Source organism: Calliopsis andreniformis, unplaced genomic scaffold (genome assembly GCF_051401765.1).
Source record: "Calliopsis andreniformis isolate RMS-2024a unplaced genomic scaffold, iyCalAndr_principal scaffold0001, whole genome shotgun sequence".
Classification (NCBI taxonomy): Eukaryota; Metazoa; Arthropoda; class Insecta; order Hymenoptera; family Andrenidae; genus Calliopsis; species Calliopsis andreniformis.
The window spans coordinates 23,721,309-23,742,925 of record NW_027480422.1 but is presented as its reverse complement, the minus strand read 5'-3'; the positions used below and the strand labels follow the sequence as shown (position 1 = coordinate 23,742,925).

At 43.5% G+C, this 21,617-nt stretch overlaps 1 protein-coding gene across 1 annotated transcript; it reads right to left on the bottom strand.

Annotated features, from left to right (window-relative positions):
- Window positions 1-18,426: 18,426 nt before the first annotated feature.
- On the bottom strand, window positions 18,427-19,338 carry LOC143186447 (uncharacterized). The gene has a single exon (XM_076390122.1). The coding sequence runs from the start codon at window positions 19,336-19,338 to the stop codon at window positions 18,427-18,429; it is 912 nt and encodes a 303-aa protein (XP_076246237.1).
- Window positions 19,339-21,617: the final 2,279 nt, after the last annotated feature.

Here is a 21,617-nt window from a genome sequence, read left to right as displayed (position 1 = left end):
ACAACAGTTTTTCCATCGTATAACGGGAATAATTGCAACAAATGTGAACGTGATGGTCATTTCCACGTTCCGGGCAACCTAGGCTTCACTCTAGGGCGTTCCTCCACCAGATCCAATAGTTAGGGCCTAAGAAGTCAACGCCAGAAGCATAAAATACAATACAAATACAACAGTTTTTCCATCGTATAACAAGAATAATTGCAACCAGTGTGAAAGTGATGGTCATTTCTACGTTACGGGCAACCTAGGCTTCACCCTAGTTCGTTGCTCCAGCAGATCCAATAGTGAGGACCTAAGAAGTCAACGCCAGAAGCATAAAATACAAAATAGATACAGCAGTTTTTCCATCATATAACAGGAATAATTACAACCAGTGTGAAAGGTATGGTCATTTCTACGTTCCGGTCAACCTAGGCTTCACTCTAGGGCGTTGGTCCACCACAACCAATAGTTAGGGCTTAAGAAGTAAATGCCAGAAGCACCAAATACAAAATAAATACAACAGTTTTTCCATCGTATATAATGTGTATTTGCAAACAGTGTGAAGGTAATGGTCATTTCTACGTTCCGAGCAACCTAGGCTTCACCCTAGGGCGATGCTCCACCAGATCGAATAGCTAGGGCCTTAGAAGTCAACGCGAGAAGCATAAAATAAAATAAAAATAGAGCAGTTACACCATCTTATAACAGGAATAATTACAACCAGCGTGAAAGAAATGGACATTTCTACGTTCCGTGCAACCTAGACTTCACTCTAGGGCGTTGCTCCAGCAGATCCAATAGTGAGGACCTAAGAAGTCAACGCCAGAAGCATAAAATACAAAATAGATACAGCAGTTTTTCCATCATATAACAGGAATAATTACAACCAGTGTGAAAGATATGGACATTTCTACGTTCCGTGCAAACTAGACGTCACTCTAGGGCTTTGCTCCACCAGGTCGAATAGTTGGGACCTTAGAAAACAACTCCAGACGCATAAAATACAATTAAAATACAACAGTTTTACCATCGTATAACTGCCATAATTGCAACCAGTGTGAAAGATATGGTCATTTCTACGTTCCGGGCAACCTAGGCTTCACCCTAGGGCGTTGCTCCATCAGATAGAATAGCTAAGGCCTTAGAAGTCAACGGCCGAAACATAAAATACAATAAAAATATAACAGTTTTTCCATCGTATAACGGGAATAATTGCAACAAATGTGAACGTGATGGTCATTTCCACGTTCCGGGCAACCTAGGCTTCACTCTAGGGCGTTCCTCCACCAGATCCAATAGTTAGGGCTTAAGAAGTAAATGCCAGAAGCACCAAATACAAAATAAATACAACAGTTTTTCCATCGTATATAATGTGTATTTGCAAACAGTGTGAAGGTAATGGTCATTTCTACGTACCGAGCAACCTAGGCTTCACCCTAGGGCGATGTTCCACTAGATCGAATAGCTAGGGCCTTAGAAGTCAACGCGAGAAGCATAAAATAAAATAAAAATGGAGCAGTTATACCATCTTATAACAGGAATAATTACAACCAGCGTGAAAGAAATGGACATTTCTACGTTCCGTGCAACCTAGACTTCACTCTAGGGCGTTGCTCCACCAGGTCGAATAGTTGGGGCCTTAGAAAACAACTCCAGACGCATAAAATACAATAAAAATACAACAGTTTTACCATCGTATAACTGTCATAATTGCAACCAGTGTGAAAGATATGGTCATTTCTACGTTCCGGGCAACCTAGGCTTCACCCTGGGGCGTTGCTCCACCAGATAGAATAGCTAAGGCCTTAGAAGTCAACGCCCGAAACATAAAATACAATAAAAATATCACAGTTTTTCCATCGTATAACGGGAATAATTGCAACAAATGTGAACGTGATGGTCATTTCCACGTTCCGGGCAACCTAGGCTTCACTCTAGGGCGTTCCTCCACCAGATCCAATAGTTAGGGCCTAAGAAGTCAACGCCAGAAGCATAAAATACAATAAAAATACAACAGTTTTACCATCGTATAACTGGCATAATTGCAACCAGTGTGAATGATATGGTCATTTCTACGTTCCGGGCAACCTAGGCTTCACCCTAGGGCGTTGCACCACCAGATTGAATAGCTAGGGCCTTAGAAGCCAACGCCCGAAACATAAAATACAATAAAAATACAACAATTTTTCCATCGTATAACGGGAATAATAGCAACCAGTGTGAAGGTAATAGTCATATCTACGTTACGGGCAACCTAGGCTTCACCCTAGTTCGTTGCTCCAGCAGATCCAATAGTGAGGACCTAAGAAGTCAACGCCAGAAGCATAAAATACAAAATAGATACAGCAGTTTTTCCATCATATAACAGGAATAATTACAACCAGTGTGAAAGATATGGTCATTTCTACGTTCCGGTCAACCTAGGCTTCACTCTAGGGCGTTGGTCCACCACAACCAATAGTTAGGGCTTAAGAAGTAAATGCCAGAAGCACCAAATACAAAATAAATACAACAGTTTTTCCATCGTATATAATGTGCATTTGCAAACAGTGTGAAGGTAATGGTCATTTCTACGTTCCGAGCAACCTAGGCTTCACCCTAGGGCGATGCTCCACCAGATCGAATAGCTAGGGCCTTAGAAGTCAACGCGAGAAGCATAAAATAAAATAAAAATAGAGCAGTTATACCATCTTATAACAGGAATAATTACAACCAGCGTGAAAGAAATGGACATTTCTACGTTCCGTGCAACCTAGACTTCACTCTAGGGCGTTGCTCCAGCAGATCCAATAGTGAGGACCTAAGAAGTCAACGCCAGAAGCATAAAATACAAAATAGATACAGCAGTTTTTCCATCATATAACAGGAACAATTGCAACCAGTGTGAAAGACATGGTCATTTCTACGTTCCGTGCAACCTAGGCTTCACTCTAGGGCGTTGGTCCACCAGGCCGAATAGTTAGGGCCTTAGAAAACAACTCCAGACGCATAAAATACAATATAAATACAACAGTATTTCCACGGTATAGAACGAATAATTGCAACCAGTGTGAAAGTTATGGTCATTTCTACGTTCCGGGCAACCTAGGCTTCACCCTAGGGCGTTGCTCCACCAGATAGAATGGATAGGGCCCAGGAAGTCAACGCCAGAAGCATAAAATACAATATTAATACAACAGTTTTTCCCTTGTATAACAGGAATAATTGCAACCAGTGTGAAAGGTATGGTCATTTCTACGTTCCGGGCAATCTAGGCTTCACTCTAGGGCGTTGGTCCACCAGGCCCAATAGTTAGGGCCTTAGAAAACAACTCCAGACGCATAAAATACAATATAAATACAACAGTTTTTCCACGGTATAAAACGAATAATTGCAACCAGTATGAAAGTTATGGTCATTTCTACGTTCCGGGCAACCTAGGCTTCACCCTAGGGCGTTGCTCCACCAGATCGAATAGCTACGGCCTTAGGAGTCAACGCCAGAGGAATAAAATACAAAATAAATACAACAGTTTTTCCATCGTATAACAAGAATAATTGCAACCATTGTGAAAGTGATGGTCATTTCTACATTCCGGGAAACCTAGGCTTCACTCTAGGGCGTTGCTCCACCACATCGAATAGCTACGGCCCTAGAAGACAACGCCATAACTATAAAATACAATATAAATACAACAGTCATTCCATCGCATAAAACGAATAATTGCAACCAGTCTGATAGTTATGGTCATTTCGACATGCCGGGCAACCTAGGCTTCACTCTAGGGCGTTGCTCCACCAGATCGAATAGTTAGGGCCTAAGAAGTCAATGCCAGAAGCATAAAATACGATATATGTACAACAGTTTTTCCATCGTATAAAATGAGTAATTGCAACCAGTGTGAAAGTAACGGCCATTTCTACGTTCCGGGCATCGTAGACTTAACACTGAAACATTGCTCCACCAGATCGAATACATAGGGCCTTAGAAGTCAACGCCAGAAGCATAAAGTACATTAAAAATCCAACAGTTTGTCCATCCTATAACAGGAATAATTGCAACCAGTGTGAAAGTGATGGTCATTTCTACGTTCCGGGCAACCTAGGCTTCAGTCTAGTGCGTGGTTCCCCCAGATCGAATAGTTCGGGCCTAAGAAGACTACGCCAGAAGCATAAAATACAATATAAATACCACTGTTTTTTCATCCTATAACAGTAATGATTGCAACCAGAGTGAAGGTGATGGTCATTTCTAAGTGCCGTGCAACCTAGGCTTCACTCTAGGGCGTTGATCCACTAGGCCGAATAGTTAGGGCCTTAGAAAACTACTCCAGACGCATAAAATACAATATAAATACAACAGTCTTTCCACGGTATAAAACGAATAATTGCAACCAGTATGAATGTTACGGTCATTTCTACGTTCCGGGCAACCTAGGCTTCACCCTAGGGCGTTGCTCCACCAAATTGAATAGTTAGGGCCTAAGAAGTCAACTCCAGAAGCATAAAATACAATACAAATACAACAGTTTTTCCATCGTATAACAGGAATAATTGCAACCAGTGTGAAAGATATGGTCATTTCTACGATACGGGCAACCTAGGCTTCACGCTAGAGCGTCGTTCCACCAGATCGAATAGTTAGGGCCTAAGAAGTCTACGCCAGAAGCATAAAATACAATACAAATACAACAGTTTTACAATCTTATAACAGGAATAATTGCAAACAGTGTGAAAGATATGGTCATTTCTACGTTGCGAGCATCCTAGGCTTCACTCTAGGGCATTGCTCCACCACATCGAATAGCTACGGCCTTAGAAGTCAACGCCATAACTATAAAAAACAATATAAATGCAACAGTTTTTCCACTGTATAAAATGAATAATTGCAAACAGTGTGGAGGTAATGGTCATTTCTACCTTCCGGGCAACCTAGGCTTATCTCTAAGGCGTTTCTCCACCACATCGAATAGCTACTGCCTTAGAAGTCAACGTCTGACGCATAAAATATAATATAAAGACAACAGTTTTTCCATCGTATAAAACGTATAATTGCAACCAGTATGAATGTTATCGTCATTCCTACGTTCCGGGCAACCTAGGCTTCACTCTAGGGCGTTGGCCCACCAGATCCCATAGCTAGGGCCTAAGAAGTCAACGCCAGGAGCACCAAATACAAAATAAATAGAACAGCTTTTCCATCGTATAAAACGAATAATTGCAACAAGTATGAAAGCTATGGTCATTTATACGTTCCAGGCAACCTAGGCTTCACTCTAGGGCGTTGCTCAACCACATCGAATAGCTACGGCCCTAGAAGACAACGCCATAACTATAAAATACAATATAAATAAAACAGTCTTTCCATCGTATAAAACGAATAATTGAAACCAGTCTGATAGTTATGGTCATTTCTACGTTCCGGGCAATCTAGGCTTCTCTCTAGGGCGTTGCTCCACCAGATCGAATAGTTAGGACCTAACAAGTCAACGCCAGAAGCATAAAATACAATATAAATACAACAGCTTTACCATCGTATAAGAGGAATAATTGCAACCAGAGTGAAAGATATGGTCATTTCTACGATACGGGCAACCTAGGCTTCACTCTAGGGCGTTTCTCCACCACGTCGAATAGCCACTGCCTTAGAAGTCAACGTCTGAAGCATAAAATATAATATAAATACAACAGTTTTTCCATCGTATAAAACGTATAATTGCAACCAGTATGAATGTTATGGTCATTCCTACGTTCCGGGCAACCTAGGCTTCACTCTAGGGCGTTGGTTCACCAGATCCAATAGCTAGGGCCTAAGAAGTCAACGCCAGGAGCACCAAATACAAAATAAATACAACAGCTTTTCCATCGTATAAAACGAATAATCGCAACAAGTATGAGAGCTATGGTCATTTCTACGTTCCGTGCAACCTAGGCTTCACTGTAGGGCGTTGCTCCACCAGATCGATTAGTTAGGGCCTAAGAAGTCAACGCCAGAAGCATAAAATACAATACAAATACAACAGCTTTTCCATCGTATAACAGGAATAATTGCAACCAGTGTGAAAGGTATGGTCATTTCTACGTTGCGGGCATCCTAGGCTTCACTCTAGGGCATTGCTCCACCACATCGAATAGCTACGGCCTTAGAAGTCAAAGCCGTAGCTATAAAAAACAATATAAATACAACAGTTTGTCCATTGTATAAAATGAATAATTGCAAACAGTGTGGAGGTAATGGTCATTTCTACTTTCCGGGCAACCTAGGCTTCACTCTAGGGCGTTTCTCCACCACATCGAATAGCTACGGCCTTAGAAGCCAACGTCTGAAGCATACAATATAATATAAATACAACAGTTTTTCCATCGTATAACAGGAACAATTGCAACCAGTGTGAAAGACATGGTCATTTCTACGTTCCGGGCAACCTAGGCTTCACTCTAGGGCGTTGCTCCAACCACATCGAATAGCTACGGCCTTAGCAGTCAACGCCAGAGGCATAAAATACAAAATAAATACAACAGTTTTGCCATCGTATAACAAGAATAATTGCAACCAGTGTAAAAGTGATGGTCATTTCTACATTCCGGGCAACCTAGGCTTCACTCCAGGGCCATGCTCCACCAGATCGAATAGTTAGGGCCTAAGAAGTCAACGCCAGAAGCATAAAATACAATATAAATGCAACAGTTTTTCCATTGCATAAAATGAATAATTGCAAACAGTGAGGAAGTAATGGTCATTTCTACGTTCCGTGCAACCTAGGCTTCACTCTAGGGCGTTGCTCCACCAGATCGAATAGTTAGGGCCTAAGAAGTCAACGCCAGAAGCATAAAATACAATATAAATACAACAGTTTTTCCCTTGTATAACAGAAATAATTGCAACCAGTGTGAAAGCTATGGTCATTTCTACGTTCCTGGCAACCTAGGCTTCACTCTAGGGCGTTGCTGCACCACATCGAATAGTTAGGGCCTTAGAAGTCAATGCCAGGACCATAAAATACAATATAAATACAACAGTTTTTCCACTGTATAATATGAATAATTGCAAACAGTGTGGAAGTAATGGTGATTTCTACGTTCCGGGCAAGCTAGGAGTCACTCTAGGGCGTTGGTCCACCAGATCCAATAGTTAGGGCCTAAGAAGTCAACGCCAGGAGCACCAAATACAAAATAAATACAACAGTTTTTCCATCGTATAAAACGACTAATTGCATCCAGTGTGCAAGTAATGGTCATTTCTACGATCCGGGCAACCTAGGCATCACTCTAGGGCGTTGTCCCACCAGAGCGAATAGTTAGGGCCTAAGAAGTCAGCGCCTGAAGCATAAAATACAATATAAATACAACAGTTTTTCCATTGTATAAAACGAATAATTGCAACCAGTCTGATAGTTATGGTCATTTCTACATTCCGTGCAATCTAGGCTTCTTTCTAGGGCGCTGCCCCACCAGATCGAATAGTTAGGGCCTAACAAGTCAACGCCAGAAGCATAAAATACAATATAAATACAACAGTTTTTCCCTTGTATAACAGGAATAATTGCAACCAGTGTGAAAGCTAAGGTCATTTCTACGTTCCGGGCAACCTAGGCTTCACTCTAGGGCGTTGCTCCACCACATCGAATAGTTAGGGCCTAAGAAGTCAATGCCAGAAGCATAAAATATGATATATGTACAACAGTTTTTCCATCGTATAAAGTGAGTACTTGCAACCAGTGTGAAAGTAACGGCCATTTCTACGTTCCGGGCATCCTAGACTTAACACTGAGGCATTGCTTCACCAGATCGAATACATAGGGCCTTAGAAGTCAACGCCAGAAGCATATAGTACATTAAAAATCCAACAGTTTGTCCATCGTATAACAGGAATAATTGCCACCAGTGTGAAAGTGATTGTTATTTCTGCATTCCGGGCAACCTAGGCTTCACTCTAGGGCGTTGCTCCACCAGATCGAATAGTTAGGGCCTAAGAAGTCAACGCCAGAAGCATAAAATACAATACAAATACAACAGTTTTTCCATCGTATAACAGGAATAATTGCAACCAGTGTGAAAGTGATGGTCATTTCTACGTTCCGGGAATCCTAGGCTTCTGTCTAGGGCTTTGGTCCACCAGATCCAATAGTTACGGCCTAAGAAGTCAACGCAAGGAGCACCAAATACAAAATAAATACAACAGTTTTTCCATCGTATACAACGAATAATTGGATCCAGTGTGCAAGTAATGGTCATTTCTACGTTCCTGGGAACCTAGGCATCACTCTAGGGCGTTGTTCAACCAGAGCGAATAGTTGTGGCCTAAGAAGTCAACGCCTGAAGCATAAAATACGATATAAATACTACAGTTTTTCCCCTGTATAACAGAAATAATTGCAACCAGTATGAATGTTATGGTCATTTCTACGTTCCGGGCAACCTAGGCTTCACCCTAGGGCGTTGCTCCACCAGATCGAATAGCTACGGCCTTAGGAGTCAACGCCAGAGGAATAAAATACAAAATAAATACAACAGTTTTTCCATTGTATAACAAGAATAATTGCAACCATTGTGAAAGTGATGGTCATTTCTACATTCCGGGAAACCTAGGCTTCACTCTAGGGCGTTGCTCCACCACATCGAATAGTTTGGTCCTCAGAACTCAATGCCAGAAGCATAAAATGCCATATAAATACAACAGTTTTTCCACTGTATAATATGAATAATTGCAAACAGTGTGGAAGTAATGGTCATTTCTACGTTCCGGGCAACCTAGGCTTCACTCTAGGGTGTTGCGCAACCACATCGAATAGCTACGGCCCTAGAAGACAACGCCATAACTATAAAATACAATATAAATACAACAGTCTTTCCATCGCATAAAACGAATAATTGCAACCAGTCTGATAGTTATGGTCATTTCGACGTGCCGGGCAACCTAGGCTTCACTCTAGGGCGTTGCTCCACCAGATCGAATAGTTAGGGCCTAAGAAGTCAATGCCAGAAGCATAAAATACGATATATGTACAACAGGTTTTCCATCGTATAAAATGAGTAATTGCAACCAGTGTGAAAGTAACGGCCATTTCTACGTTCCGGGAATCGTAGACTTAACACTGAAACATTGCTCCACCAGATCGAATACATAGGGCCTTAGAAGTCAACGCCAGAAGCATAAAGTACATTAAAAATCCAACAGTTTGTCCATCGTATAACAGGAATAATTGCAACCAGTGTGAAAGTGATGGTCATTTCTACGTTCCGGGCAACCTAAGCTTCAGTCTAGGGTGTGGTTCCCCCAGATCGAATAGTTAGGGCCTAAGAAGCCTACGCCAGAAGCATAAAATACAATATAAATACCACAGTTTTTCCATCGTATAACAGGAATAATTGCAACCAGAGTGAAGGTGATGGTCATTTCTAAGTTCCGTGCAACCTAGGCTTCACTCTAGGGCGTTGGTCCACCAGGCCGAATAGTTAGGGCCTTAGAAAACAACTCCAGACGCATAAAATACAATATAAATACAACAGTCTTTCCACGGTATAAAAGGAGTAATTGCAACCAGTATGAAAGTTACGGTCATTTCTACGTTCCGGGCGACCTAGGCTTCACCCTAGGGCGTTGCTCCACCAGATCGAATAGTTAGGGCCTAAGAAGTCAACGCCAGAAGCATAAAATACAATACAAATACAACAGTTTTTCCATCGTATAACAGGAATAATTGCAACCAGTGTGAAAGATATGGTCATTTCTACGATACGGGCAACCTAGGCTTCACGCTAGAGCGTCGTTCCACCAGATCGAATACTTAGAGCCTAAGAAGTCTACTCCAGAAGCATAAAATACAGTACAAATACAACAGTTTTTCAATCTTATAACAGGAATAATTGCAAACAGTGTGAAAGATATGGTCATTTCTACGTTACGAGCATCAGAGGCTTCACTCTACGGCATTGCTCCACCACATCGAATAGCTACGGCCTTAGAAGTCAACGCCATAACTATAAAAAACAATATAAATACAACAGTTTTTCCACTGTATAAAATGAATAATTGCAAACAGTGTGGAGGTAATGGTCATTTCTACCTTCCGGGCAACCTAGGCTTCACTCTAGGGCGTTGCTCCACCAGATCGAATAGTTAGGGCCTAAGAAGTCAACGCCAGAAGCATAAAATACAATATAAATACAACAGTTTTTCCCTTGTATAACAGAAATAATTGCAACCAGTGTGAAAGCTATAGTCATATCTACGTTGCGGGCAACCTAGGCTTCACTCTAGGGCGTTGCTCCACCACATCGAATAGTTAGGGCCTTAGAAGTCAATGCCAGAAGCATAAAATACAATATAAATACAACAGTTTTTCCACTGTATAATATGAATAATTGCAAACAGTGTGGAAGTAATGTTGATTTCTACGTTCCGGGCAAGCTAGGCTTCACTCTAGGGCGTTGGTCCACCAGATCCAATACTTAGGGCCTAAGAAGTCAACGCCAGGAGCACCAAATACAAAATAAATACAACAGTTTTTCCATCGTATAAAACGACTAATTGCATCCAGTGTGCAAGTAATGGTCATTTCTACGATCCGGGCAACCTAGGCATCACTCTAGGGCGTTGTTCCACCAGAGCGAATAGTTAGGGCCTAAGAAGTCAGCGCCTGAAGCATAAAATACAATATAAATACAACAGTTTTTCCATTGTATAAAACGAATAATTGCAACCAGTCTGATAGTTATGGTCATTTCTACATTCCGTGCAATCTAGGCTTCTTTCTAGGGCGCTGCCCCACCAGATCGAATAGTTAGGGCCTAACAAGTCAACGCCAGAAGCATAAAATACAATACAAATACAACAGTCTTTCCATCGTATAAAACGAATAATTGCAACCAGTCTGATAGTTATGGTCATTTCTACGTTCCGCGCAACCTAGGCTTCACCCCAGGGCGTTGCTCCACCATATGGAATAGTTAGGGCCTAAGAAGTCAATGCCAGAAGCATAAAATATGATATATATACAACAGTTTTTCCATCGTATAAAGTGAGTACTTGCAACCAGTGTGAAAGTAACGGCCATTTCTACGTTCCGGGCATCCTAGACTTAACACCGAGGCATTGCTTCACCAGATCGAATACATAGGGTCCTTAGAAGTCAATGCCAGAAGCATATAGTACATTAAAAATCCAACAGTTTGTCCATCGTATAACAGGAATAATTGCCACCAGTGTGAAAGTGATTGTTATTTCTGCATTCCGGGCAACCTAGGCTTCACTCTAGGGCCATGCTCCACCAGATCGAATAGTTAGGGCCTAAGAAGTCAACGCCAGAAGCATAAAATACAATACAAATACAACAGTTTTTCCATCGTATAACAGGAATAATTGCAACCAGTGTGAAAGTGATGGTCATTTCTACGTTCCGGGCATCCTAGGCTTCTGTCTAGGGCTTTGGTGCACCAGATCCAATAGTTAGGGCATAAGAAGTCAACGCAAGGAGCACCAAACACAAAATAAATACAACAGTTTTTCCATCGTATACAACGAATAATTGGATCCAGTGTGCAAGTAATGGTCATTTCTACGATCCTGGGAACCTAGGCATCACTCTAGGGCGTTGTTCAACCAGAGCGAATAGTTGTGGCCTAAGAAGCCAACGCCTGAAGCATAAAATACAATACAAATACAACAGTTTTTCCATCGTATAACAGGAATAATTGCAACCAGTGTGAAAGTTATGGTCATTTCTACGATACGGGCAACCTAGGCTTCACGCTAGAGCGTCGTTCCACCAGATCGAATAGTTAGAGCCTAAGAAGTCTACTCCAGAAGCATAAAATACAATACAAATACAACAGTTTTTCAATCTTATAACAGGAATAATTGCAAACAGTGTGAAAGATATGGTCATTTCTACGTTACGAGCATCCTAGGCTTCACTCTAGGGCATTGCTCCACCACATCGAATAGCTACGGCCTTAGAAGTCAACGCCATAACTATAAAAAACAATATAAATACAACAGTTTTTCCACCGTATAAAATGAGTAATTGCAAACAGTGAGGAAGTAATGGTCATTTCTACGTTCCGTGCAACCTAGGCTTCACTCTAGGGCGTTGCTCCACCAGATCGAATAGTTAGGGCCTAAGAAGTCAACGCCAGAAGCATAAAATACAATAAAAATACTACAGTTTTTCCCCTGTATAACAGAAATAATTGCAACCAGTATGAATGTTATGGTGATTTCTACGTTCCGGGCAACATAGGCTTCACTCTAGGGCGTTGGTCCGCCGGATCCAATAGCTAGGGCCTAAGAAGTCAACGCCAGAAGCATAAAATACAATATAAATACAACAGTTTTTCCATTGCATAAAATGAATAATTGCAAACAGTGAGGAAGTAATGGTCATTTCTACGTTCCGTGCAACCTAGGCTTCGCTCTAGGGCGTTGCTCCACCAGATCGAATAGTTAGGGCCTAAGAAGTCAACGCCAGAAGCATAAAATACAATATAAATACAACAGTTTTTCCCTTGTATAACAGAAATAATTGCAACCAGTGGGAAAGCTATGGTCATATCTACGTTGCGGGCAACCTAGGCTTCACTCTAGGCCGTTGCTCCACCACATCGAATAGTTAGGGCCTTAGAAGTCAATGCCAGAAGCATAAAATACAATATAAATACAACAGTTTTTCCACTGTATAATATGAAAAATTGCAAACAGTGTGGAAGTAATGGTGATTTCTACGTTCCGGGCAAGCTAGGCTTCACTCTAGGGCGTTGGTCCACCAGATCCAATACATAGGGCCTAAGAAGTCAACGCCAGGAGCACCAAATACAAAATAAATACAACAGTTTTTCCATCGTATAAAACGAATAATTGCATCCAGTGTGCAAGTAATGGTCATTTCTACGATCCGGGCAACCTAGGCATCACTCTAGGGCGTTGTTCCACCAGAGCGGATAGTTAGGGCCTAAGAAGTCAACGCCTGAAGCCTAAAATACAATATAAATACAACAGTTTTTCCATTGTATAAAGCGAATAATTGCAACCAGTATGATAGTTATGGTCATATCTACGTTCCGGGCATCCTAAGCTTCACTCTAGGGCGTTGCTCCTCCAGATAGAATAGTTAGGGCCCAGGAAGTCAACGCCAGAAGTATAGAAAACAATATAAATACAACAGTTTTTCCCTTGTATAACAGGAATAATTGCAACCAGTGTGAAAGGTATGGTCATTTCTACGTTCCGCGCATCCTAAGCTTCACTCTAGGGCGTTGCTCCACCACATCGAATAGCTGCGGCCTTAGAAGTCAACGCCAGAAGCATAAAATACAATATAAATACAACAGTTCTTCCATCGTATAACACTAATAATGGCAACCAGTGTGAAAGACATGTTCATTTCTACGTTCCGGGCAACCTAGGCTTCCCTCTAGGGCGTTGCTCCACCACATCGAATAGCTACGGCCTTAGGAGTAAACGGTAGAGGCATAAAATACAAAATAAATACAACAGATTTCCATCGTATAAAACGAATAATTGCATCCAGTGTGTAAGTAATGGTCATTTCTACGTTCCGGGCAACCTAGGCTTCACTCTAGGGCGTTGCGCAACCACATCGAATAGCTACGGCCCTAGAAGACAACGCCATAACTATAAAATACAATATAAATAGAACAGTCTTTCCATCGTATAAAACGAATAATTGCAACCAGTATGAAAGTTATGCTCATTTCTACGTTCCGGGCAACCTAGGCTTCACCCTAGGGCGTTGCTCCACCAGATCGAATAGTTAGGGCCTAAGAAGTCAACGCCAGAAGCATAAAATGCAATAGAAATACACCAGTTTTCCATCGTATAACAGGAATAATTGCAACCAGTGTGAAAGATATGGTCATTTCTACGATACGGGCAACCTAGGCTTCACTCTAGGGCGTCATTCCACTTGTTCGAATAGCTAGGGCCTAAGAAGTCTACGCCAGAAGCATAAAATACAATACAAATACAACTGCTTTTCCATCGTATAACAGGAATAATTGCAACCAGTGTGAAATGTATGGTCATTTCTACGTTCGGGGCAACCTACGCTTCACTCTAGGGCGTTGCTCCACCACGTCGAATAGCTGCGGCCTTAGAAGTCAACGCCAGAAGCATAAAATACAATATAAATACAACAGTTTTTTTTATCGTGTAACAGGAATAATTGCAAACAGTGTGAAAGGTATGGTCATTTCTACGTTCCGGGCAACCTAGGCTTCACTCTAGGGCGTTGCTCCACCACATCGAATAGTTAGGGCCTTAGAAGTCAATGCCAGAAGCATAAAATGCCATATAAATACAACAGTTTTTCCACTGTATCATATGAATAATTGCAAACAGTGTGGAAGTAATGGTCATTTCTACGTTCCGGGCAACCTAGGCTTCACTCTAGGGCGTTGTTCCTCCAGATCGAATAGCTAGGGCCTAAGAAGTGTACACCAGAAGCATAAAGTACAATATAAATACAACAGTTTTTCCATCGTATAACAGGAATAATTGCAACCAGTGTGAAAGTGATGGTCATTTCTACGTTCCGGGCAACCTAGGCTTCAGTCTAGGGCGTGGTTCCCCCAGATCGAATAGTTAGGGCCTAAGAAGCCTACGCCAGAAGCATAAAATACAATATAAATACAACAGTTTTTCCATCGTATAACAAGAATAACTGCAAACATTGTGAAAGTGATGGTCATTTCTACGTTCCGGGCAACCTAGTCTTCACTCGAGGGCGTTGCTCCACCACATCGAATAGCTACGGCCCTAGAAGACAACGCCATAACTATAAAATACAATATAAATGCAACAGTCTTTCCATCGTATAAAACGAATAATTGCAACCAGTCTGATAGTTATGGTCATTTCTACTTTGGTGAGGATGTGGATGATAACGGTAGTGACGGAAAGTAATTAATTGTGTGAAATTTGGTGCCGTTTATTCGAGCTGTAACAAGACGATGTCCGCGCGTCCGCTCGTTATGCCTCTCCAAATCAGACTCACTTTTTCTTCCATTCCTCACTGACGCATTCTCCACAGTCATTCTCTTCTCTTTGTCATTAACTCGCTTGCACTCTAAACTCTACGCGACACTCGATACACACTTCCAAACATCCTCTCGAACCTTATACACTCCGCTAACATTCAATCGTTCATTCCAAATCTTAACCTAAACATTCGACGGCAACGTGGCGTCGGTCTGTCGCCGCCACAATACCCCCCCGCCAGTGATTGAGAAATCACGACACTAAACTGTAAACATATATCACTGTAAATTACAATACCATACATAGTACATCTTATACTATACGATAAATACTGGAAATGCTGAAGTATACGTTATTAAAAATACCTTACTCTCGCTATTCCTAATCTATCCGGGAATCTAACTCGTCTTCCGGAGCGTGTGGTTCTAAATTCCTGTTGCGGAACAGGTACTGTCGCGGGTTCCCGCGGCGACGGGATCGTTTCCCTTACAATAGTATCCGCCATTACATACGCTGGCTTTAATCTATCGATCGTTACCGTCACAAATTTCCCTTTAATATCTATGACAAAATTCTTTGGACCTCGCGAGACGACTTTAAACGGCCCATCGTATGGTGGTTGTAATATCCCCTTTACGGTATCGTTCCTGACGAAAACCTCGTCGGTGACCGCTAAATCTTTAAATATAAAAATTCGCTTTACTCCATGCTGTGACCCTGCAACTGGTGTAACCCCACGGAAATGCCGACGCAGTTCCTTAACGAATTCAGCCGCCTCGTGATCGGTCTCGGCTGGTCGTGGCGCTAGAAATTCGCCAGGTAACCGTAGCGTCTCACCATACACCAGTTCTGCTGCTGTCGATTTAGTATCTTCCCTCCAGGCTGCGCGTATGCCTAGCAATATGGTGGGAAGAACCTTTGTCCACTGGAGCTCTTGGTGGCAACGAATGGCAGCCTTTAACTGGCGGTGAAACCGTTCCACCATACCGTTCGCTGCTGGGTGATACGCCGTTGTCCTTAAATGTGATGTACCTGTTAACTCACTTAAATGCCTAAACAGGTAGGACTCAAATTGCCTCCCCTGGTCCGTTGTCACTCGCAAAGGGGTCCCAAAACGCGCAATCCAACCATCGTAAAACGCGCGCGCCACCGTTGGTGCCTCCTGGTCCTTGAGCGGAAAGGCTTCCGGCCACCGCGTGAAGCGGTCAACACAGGTGAGGCAATATCTGTATCCCTCCGATACAGGTAATACTACAATGTCTATATGAATATGTTCAAATCTTCCTGAGGAAGAAAATTGTCCAAGCGGCGAGTGCACATGTTTAGATATTTTCGAACGTTGACACGGTATGCACGCCCGCGCCCAGCGTCTACAGTCCGATTTCATTGACGGCCACACATACCGATCCGCCATTAATTTCACCGTCGCATTGATTCCTGGATGCGCAAGTCTATGGACTGTGTCAAAAGCGGCGCGGCGAAATGTTTTCGTCACAAACGGTCTCACCGAACCCGTCGACACATCACAAAAAACCAAACTGCTTGCACCAGGAATCCTAACCTTCTTCAAACGTAGTGTGCTAGACCCATCTTCGCGCAGATACGTTTGGAGTTCCTCGTCTGTCTCCTGCGCCTTCGCCAGCTCTTCATATTTTAGGAGTTCTTCCATCTCGTCAATCCTGGACAAAACATCTGCCACCACGTTGTCCTTACCGGCCACATGTTTGATGTCGGTTGAAAACTGTCCGATGAAGTCGAGGTACCTAAATTGCCTTGGAGAGCATTTCTCTGGTTTCTGTTGGAAGGCGAAAGTGATCGGCTTGTGGTCCGTAAAAATGGTAAATTTACGACCTTCTACCATATGCTTAAAATACTTAATCGCTAAATATATCGCTAAAAGTTCTCTATCATAAGCACCATAGTTCGCTTCCGTAGCGGTCAGCTTCTTCGAAAAAAAACCTAGCGGCTCCCATCCATTGGCCGTGTGTTGCTGTAGAACAGCCCCGACAGAGAAATCCGAAGCATCGCACGTAAGTGCAAGCGGGGCGCCGATCCGTGGATGCGCCAATAGAGTGGCCTGCGCTAGCGTCCGCTTCGACTCTTCAAATGCTGCCGTCGCTTCCGGTGTCCAGGCAATTGGTGCGCGACCCTTCAGATTTTCCCGCAGCAGGTTATTTAGCGGGGCCTGAACCTGTGCAGCCCTAGGTATGAACCGTCTATAAAAGTTCATCATACCTAGGAACTGCCTGAGCTGCTTCGCTGTAGCGGGTTGCGGATAGTCTAAAATTGCCCGCACTTTATTGTCTAACGGTTGCGTACCGTTTTCAGTCACTAAGTAACCCAGAAACTGCACCTTCTCTTTGCCAAACACGCACTTCCCGGAATTCACAACTACACCGTACCGTTTAAGTCTATCGAATAATGCCTTTAAAGGTTCAAGGTGCTCTTCTTCCGATTCTGATGCCACAATGATATCGTCTATGTAAGCATATACGAAGTCCAATCCGCGAATCACCTCATCAATAAATCGTTGGAATGTTTGTGCTGCATTACGTAAACCAAAGGGCATCACTGGAAACTCAAACAATCCGAACGGGGTTGTTAAAGCTGTTTTACACACGTCCTCGGGGGCCACGGGTACCTGATTATACGCGCGCACTAAATCAATCGTGGAAAACACTTTCTTTCCTGACAAAGATTGCGCGAAATCTTCGATGTGTCTCACGGGGTATCTATCCGGCAATGTTCGCGCATTAAGTGCCCGATAGTCACCGCACGGTCTCCATTCCCCCGGTTCCTTTTTCGGCACTACGTGCAAAGGTGACGACCAGCTGCTTTCCGACGGTCTGGCAATTCCCAACTTGATCATGGTGTCGAACTCCTGTTTTGCAGCCTTCAGTCGATCAGGTGCTAAACGTCGTGGCTTACAGGTGACCGGCTGACCTGGCGTCGTCCTGATGTAATGCATCATCGAATGCTTCGCCGGTGCCGGAATTCCCTCTGGCTTTGTAATTTCTGGGTATTTCCGTAGAAGTTCCAGGTACACAGAACCGCCCGCAACCGTTTTTACGCACGGAATCGACTCCGCACTCTGACCTGCCAGCTGCCCCGGTACCGACAGAGACGTCACATTGTCCAGCAATCGACGGTTACGTATATCCACTAAAAGTCCGTAGTGGTATAGGAAATCCACCCCGATTATGGGTTTCGATACGTCGGCCACCACGAATCGCCACGTAAACGCCCGACGCAGTTCCAAATCCAACCTTAACGTAACCGCACCATACGTCGATATTACTGATCCATTCGCCGCGTACAGAACATACCTTAATTTTTGGCGTGGACCATGGGTCATCGATCTCGGATAAACACAAAGGTCGGCTCCAGTGTCGACCAAAAATTGCGTTTTTGTTTCCTTATCGGACACGAAAAGACGGCGCGGCATCGGGCAAGACCCGTCAGCCGTCATTAACGACCGCCCGACTCGTTTCCCGCCGTGTCATTCCAGTTGCATGGTGGAACACACCTGTGTGCACCAGCTCCCCAACGCCAATGGTAGAAGCACCTTCCTTGCCTCTCTTCTGCACGTCGTCGGGAAACCGAACGCTGACGCGTACGTTGACGAGAGGGTGATCTCTGTCGATAAGTCCTCTCAAATCGTGAAGATCGTCCTTCACTTAACAGTTCTTGCCGCATCGCTGCAATTTCCTGTCGGAACGACACGGCGAGCTGGGCCATTTTTAAATTTAATAAGGCCTCCAAATCCTGCGTCACATTGTGTTGACCCGTTGCCTTAGGAGCTCCCACCGGTGCAGCTGACTCGGCTATGTGGACTCGTGGACCCGTTGTCTCTGCTATAGCGTCCGCCAAATCTGCCACCTTGACGAGGTCGACATCCTTCTGGGTTGCCAGAATAATTTGCATATTCGTGGGTAACCTTCCCATCCACAGAGTGCGTAAGACACTGTCAGAAACGGTGGTTCCTGCCAATCCTCGCAAATGCCGAAGAAATTGCGATGGTTTCCTGTCCCCGATCTCTTCCGACTCGAGGAGGCGACGAGTCTTCTGTTCCTGCGTCGAACTGAGCCTTCGAATCAACTCTGCCTTTAGTTTTTGGTAGGGCCCGGCCGTCGGCGGGTTCATAATTATGTCACGCACTTCCGCGGCATATACCGGGCTCAATGCACCCAGGACGTAACCGAATTTTGTGCCTTCGGTGGTCACCCCTGAAGCTTCAAAGCTTCTTTCCACCATAGCGAACCACATTTCCGGATCTGTAGCGCAAAACTCCGGAATTCGGACTGAAACCCGCGCTACCGTCGTGGACGCCTCCCCGGATGGGCCCGGTGTAGCTGGCACCCTGTCATTATCGACCGACATTGTCTTTCACTAAGTCTATTTGTATTAAAGTCTAACCGTTAAAAACTACACTTAACTACGGATAACTAGTGTCTTGGCACTTTCTGCGAATCACCCGCCAAAGTCTATTAGATCAGGTATACCCGATATCGCACTCACGATCACGATCACGTCACACTCCCGTCGAGATCGCGTCGGGGTCACCAATTTGGTGAGGATGTGGATGATAACGGTAGTGACGGAAAGTAATTAATTGTGTGAAATTTGGTGCCGTTTATTCGAGCTGTAACAAGACGATGTCCGCGCGTCCGCTCGTTATGCCTCTCCAAATCAGACTCACTTTTTCTTCCATTCACGCACTGACGCATTCTCCACAGTCATTCTCTTCTCTTTCTCATTAACTCGCTTGCACTCTAAACTCTACGCGACACTCGATACACACTTCCAAACATCCTCTCGAACCTTATACACTCCGCTAACATTCAATCGTTCATTCCAAATCTTAACCTAAACATTCGACGGCAACATGGCGTCGGTCTGTCGCCGCCACACTACGTTCCGGGCAACCTAGGCTTCACCCTAGGGCGTTGCTCCACCAGATCGAATAGTTACGGCCTAAGAAGTCGATGCCAGGAGCATAAAATACGATATATGTACAACAGTTTTTCCATCGTATAAAATGAGTAACTGCAACCAGTGTGAAAGTAACGGCCATTTCTACGTTCCGGGCATCCTAGACTTAACACTGAGGCAATGCTCCACCAGATCGAATACATAGGGCCTTAGAGGTCAACGCCAGAAGCATAAAGTACATTAAAAATCCAACAGTCTCCATCGTATAACAGGAATAATTGCCACCAGTGTGAATGTGATGGTCATTTCTGCATTCCGGGCAACATAGGCTTCACTCTAGGGCGTTGCTCCTCCAGATAGAATAGTTAGGGCCCAGGAAGTCAACGCCAGAAGCATAAAATACAATATAAATACAACAGCTTTTCCCTTGTATAACAGGAATAATTGCAACCAGCGTGAAAGGTATGGTCATTTCTACGTTCCGGGCCACCTAGGCTTCACCCTAGGGCGTTGCTCCACCAGATCGAATAGATAGGGCCTAAGAAGTCAACGCCAGAAGCATAAAGTACAATAGAAATACAACAGATTTTCCATCGTATAACAGGAATAATTGCAAACAGTGTGAAAGATATGGTCATTTCTACGATACGGGCAACCTAGGCCTCACTCTAGGGCGTCGTTCCACCAGATGGAATAGCTGCGGCCTTAGAAGTCAACGCCATAACTATAAAAAACAATATAAATACAACAGTATTTCCATTGTATAAAATGAATAATTGCAAACAGTGTGGAGGTAATGGTCATTTCTACTTTCCGGACAACCTAGGCTTCACTCTAGGGCGTTTCTCCACCACATCCAATAGCTACGGCCTTAGAAGTCAACGTCTGAAGCATAAAATATAATATAAATACAACAGATTTTCCCTCGTATAACAAGAATAATTGCAACGAATGTGAAAGTGATGGTCATTTCAGCATTCCGGGCAACCTAGGCTTCACTCTAGGGCCATGCTCCACCAGATCGAATAGTTAGGGCCTAAGAAGTCAACGCCAGAAGCATAAAATATAATATAAATACAACAGTTTTTCCATCGCATAACAGGAATAATTGCAACCAGTGTGAAAGTGATGGTTATTTCAGCATTCCGGGCAACCTATGCTTCACTCTAGGGCCATGCTCCACCAGATCGAATAGTTAGGGCCTAAGAAGTCAACGCCAGAATCATAAAATACAATATAAATACAACAGTTTTTCCCTTGTATAACAGGAATAATTGCAACCAGTGTGAAAGCTATGATCATTTCTACGTTCCGGGCAACCTAGGCTTCACTCTAGGGCGTTGCTCCACCACATCGAATAGCTGCGGCCTTAGAAGTCAACTACAGAAGCATAAAATACAATATAAATACAACACTTTTTCCATCGTATAAGAGGAATAATTGCAACCAGTGTGAAAGTGATGGTCATTTCTACGTTCCGGGCAACCTAGGCTTCAGTCTAGGGCGTGTTTCCCCCAGATCGAATAGTTAGGGCCTAAGAAGCCTACGCCAGAAGCACAAAATAAAATAAAAATACAACAGTTATTCCATCGTATAACAGGAATAATTACCACCAGTGTGAAAGTAATGGGCATTTCTACGTTCCGTACAACCAAGGCTTCACTCAAGGGCGTTGCTCCACCACATCGAATAGTTAGTGCCTTATGAGTAAACGCCAGAGGCATAAA

Bases quoted from the DNA above. Each gene is read 5' to 3' on its own strand.
- LOC143186447 (XM_076390122.1), bottom strand. From the start codon at position 19,338: ATGTCGGTCGATAATGACAGGGTGCCAGCTACACCGGGCCCATCCGGG.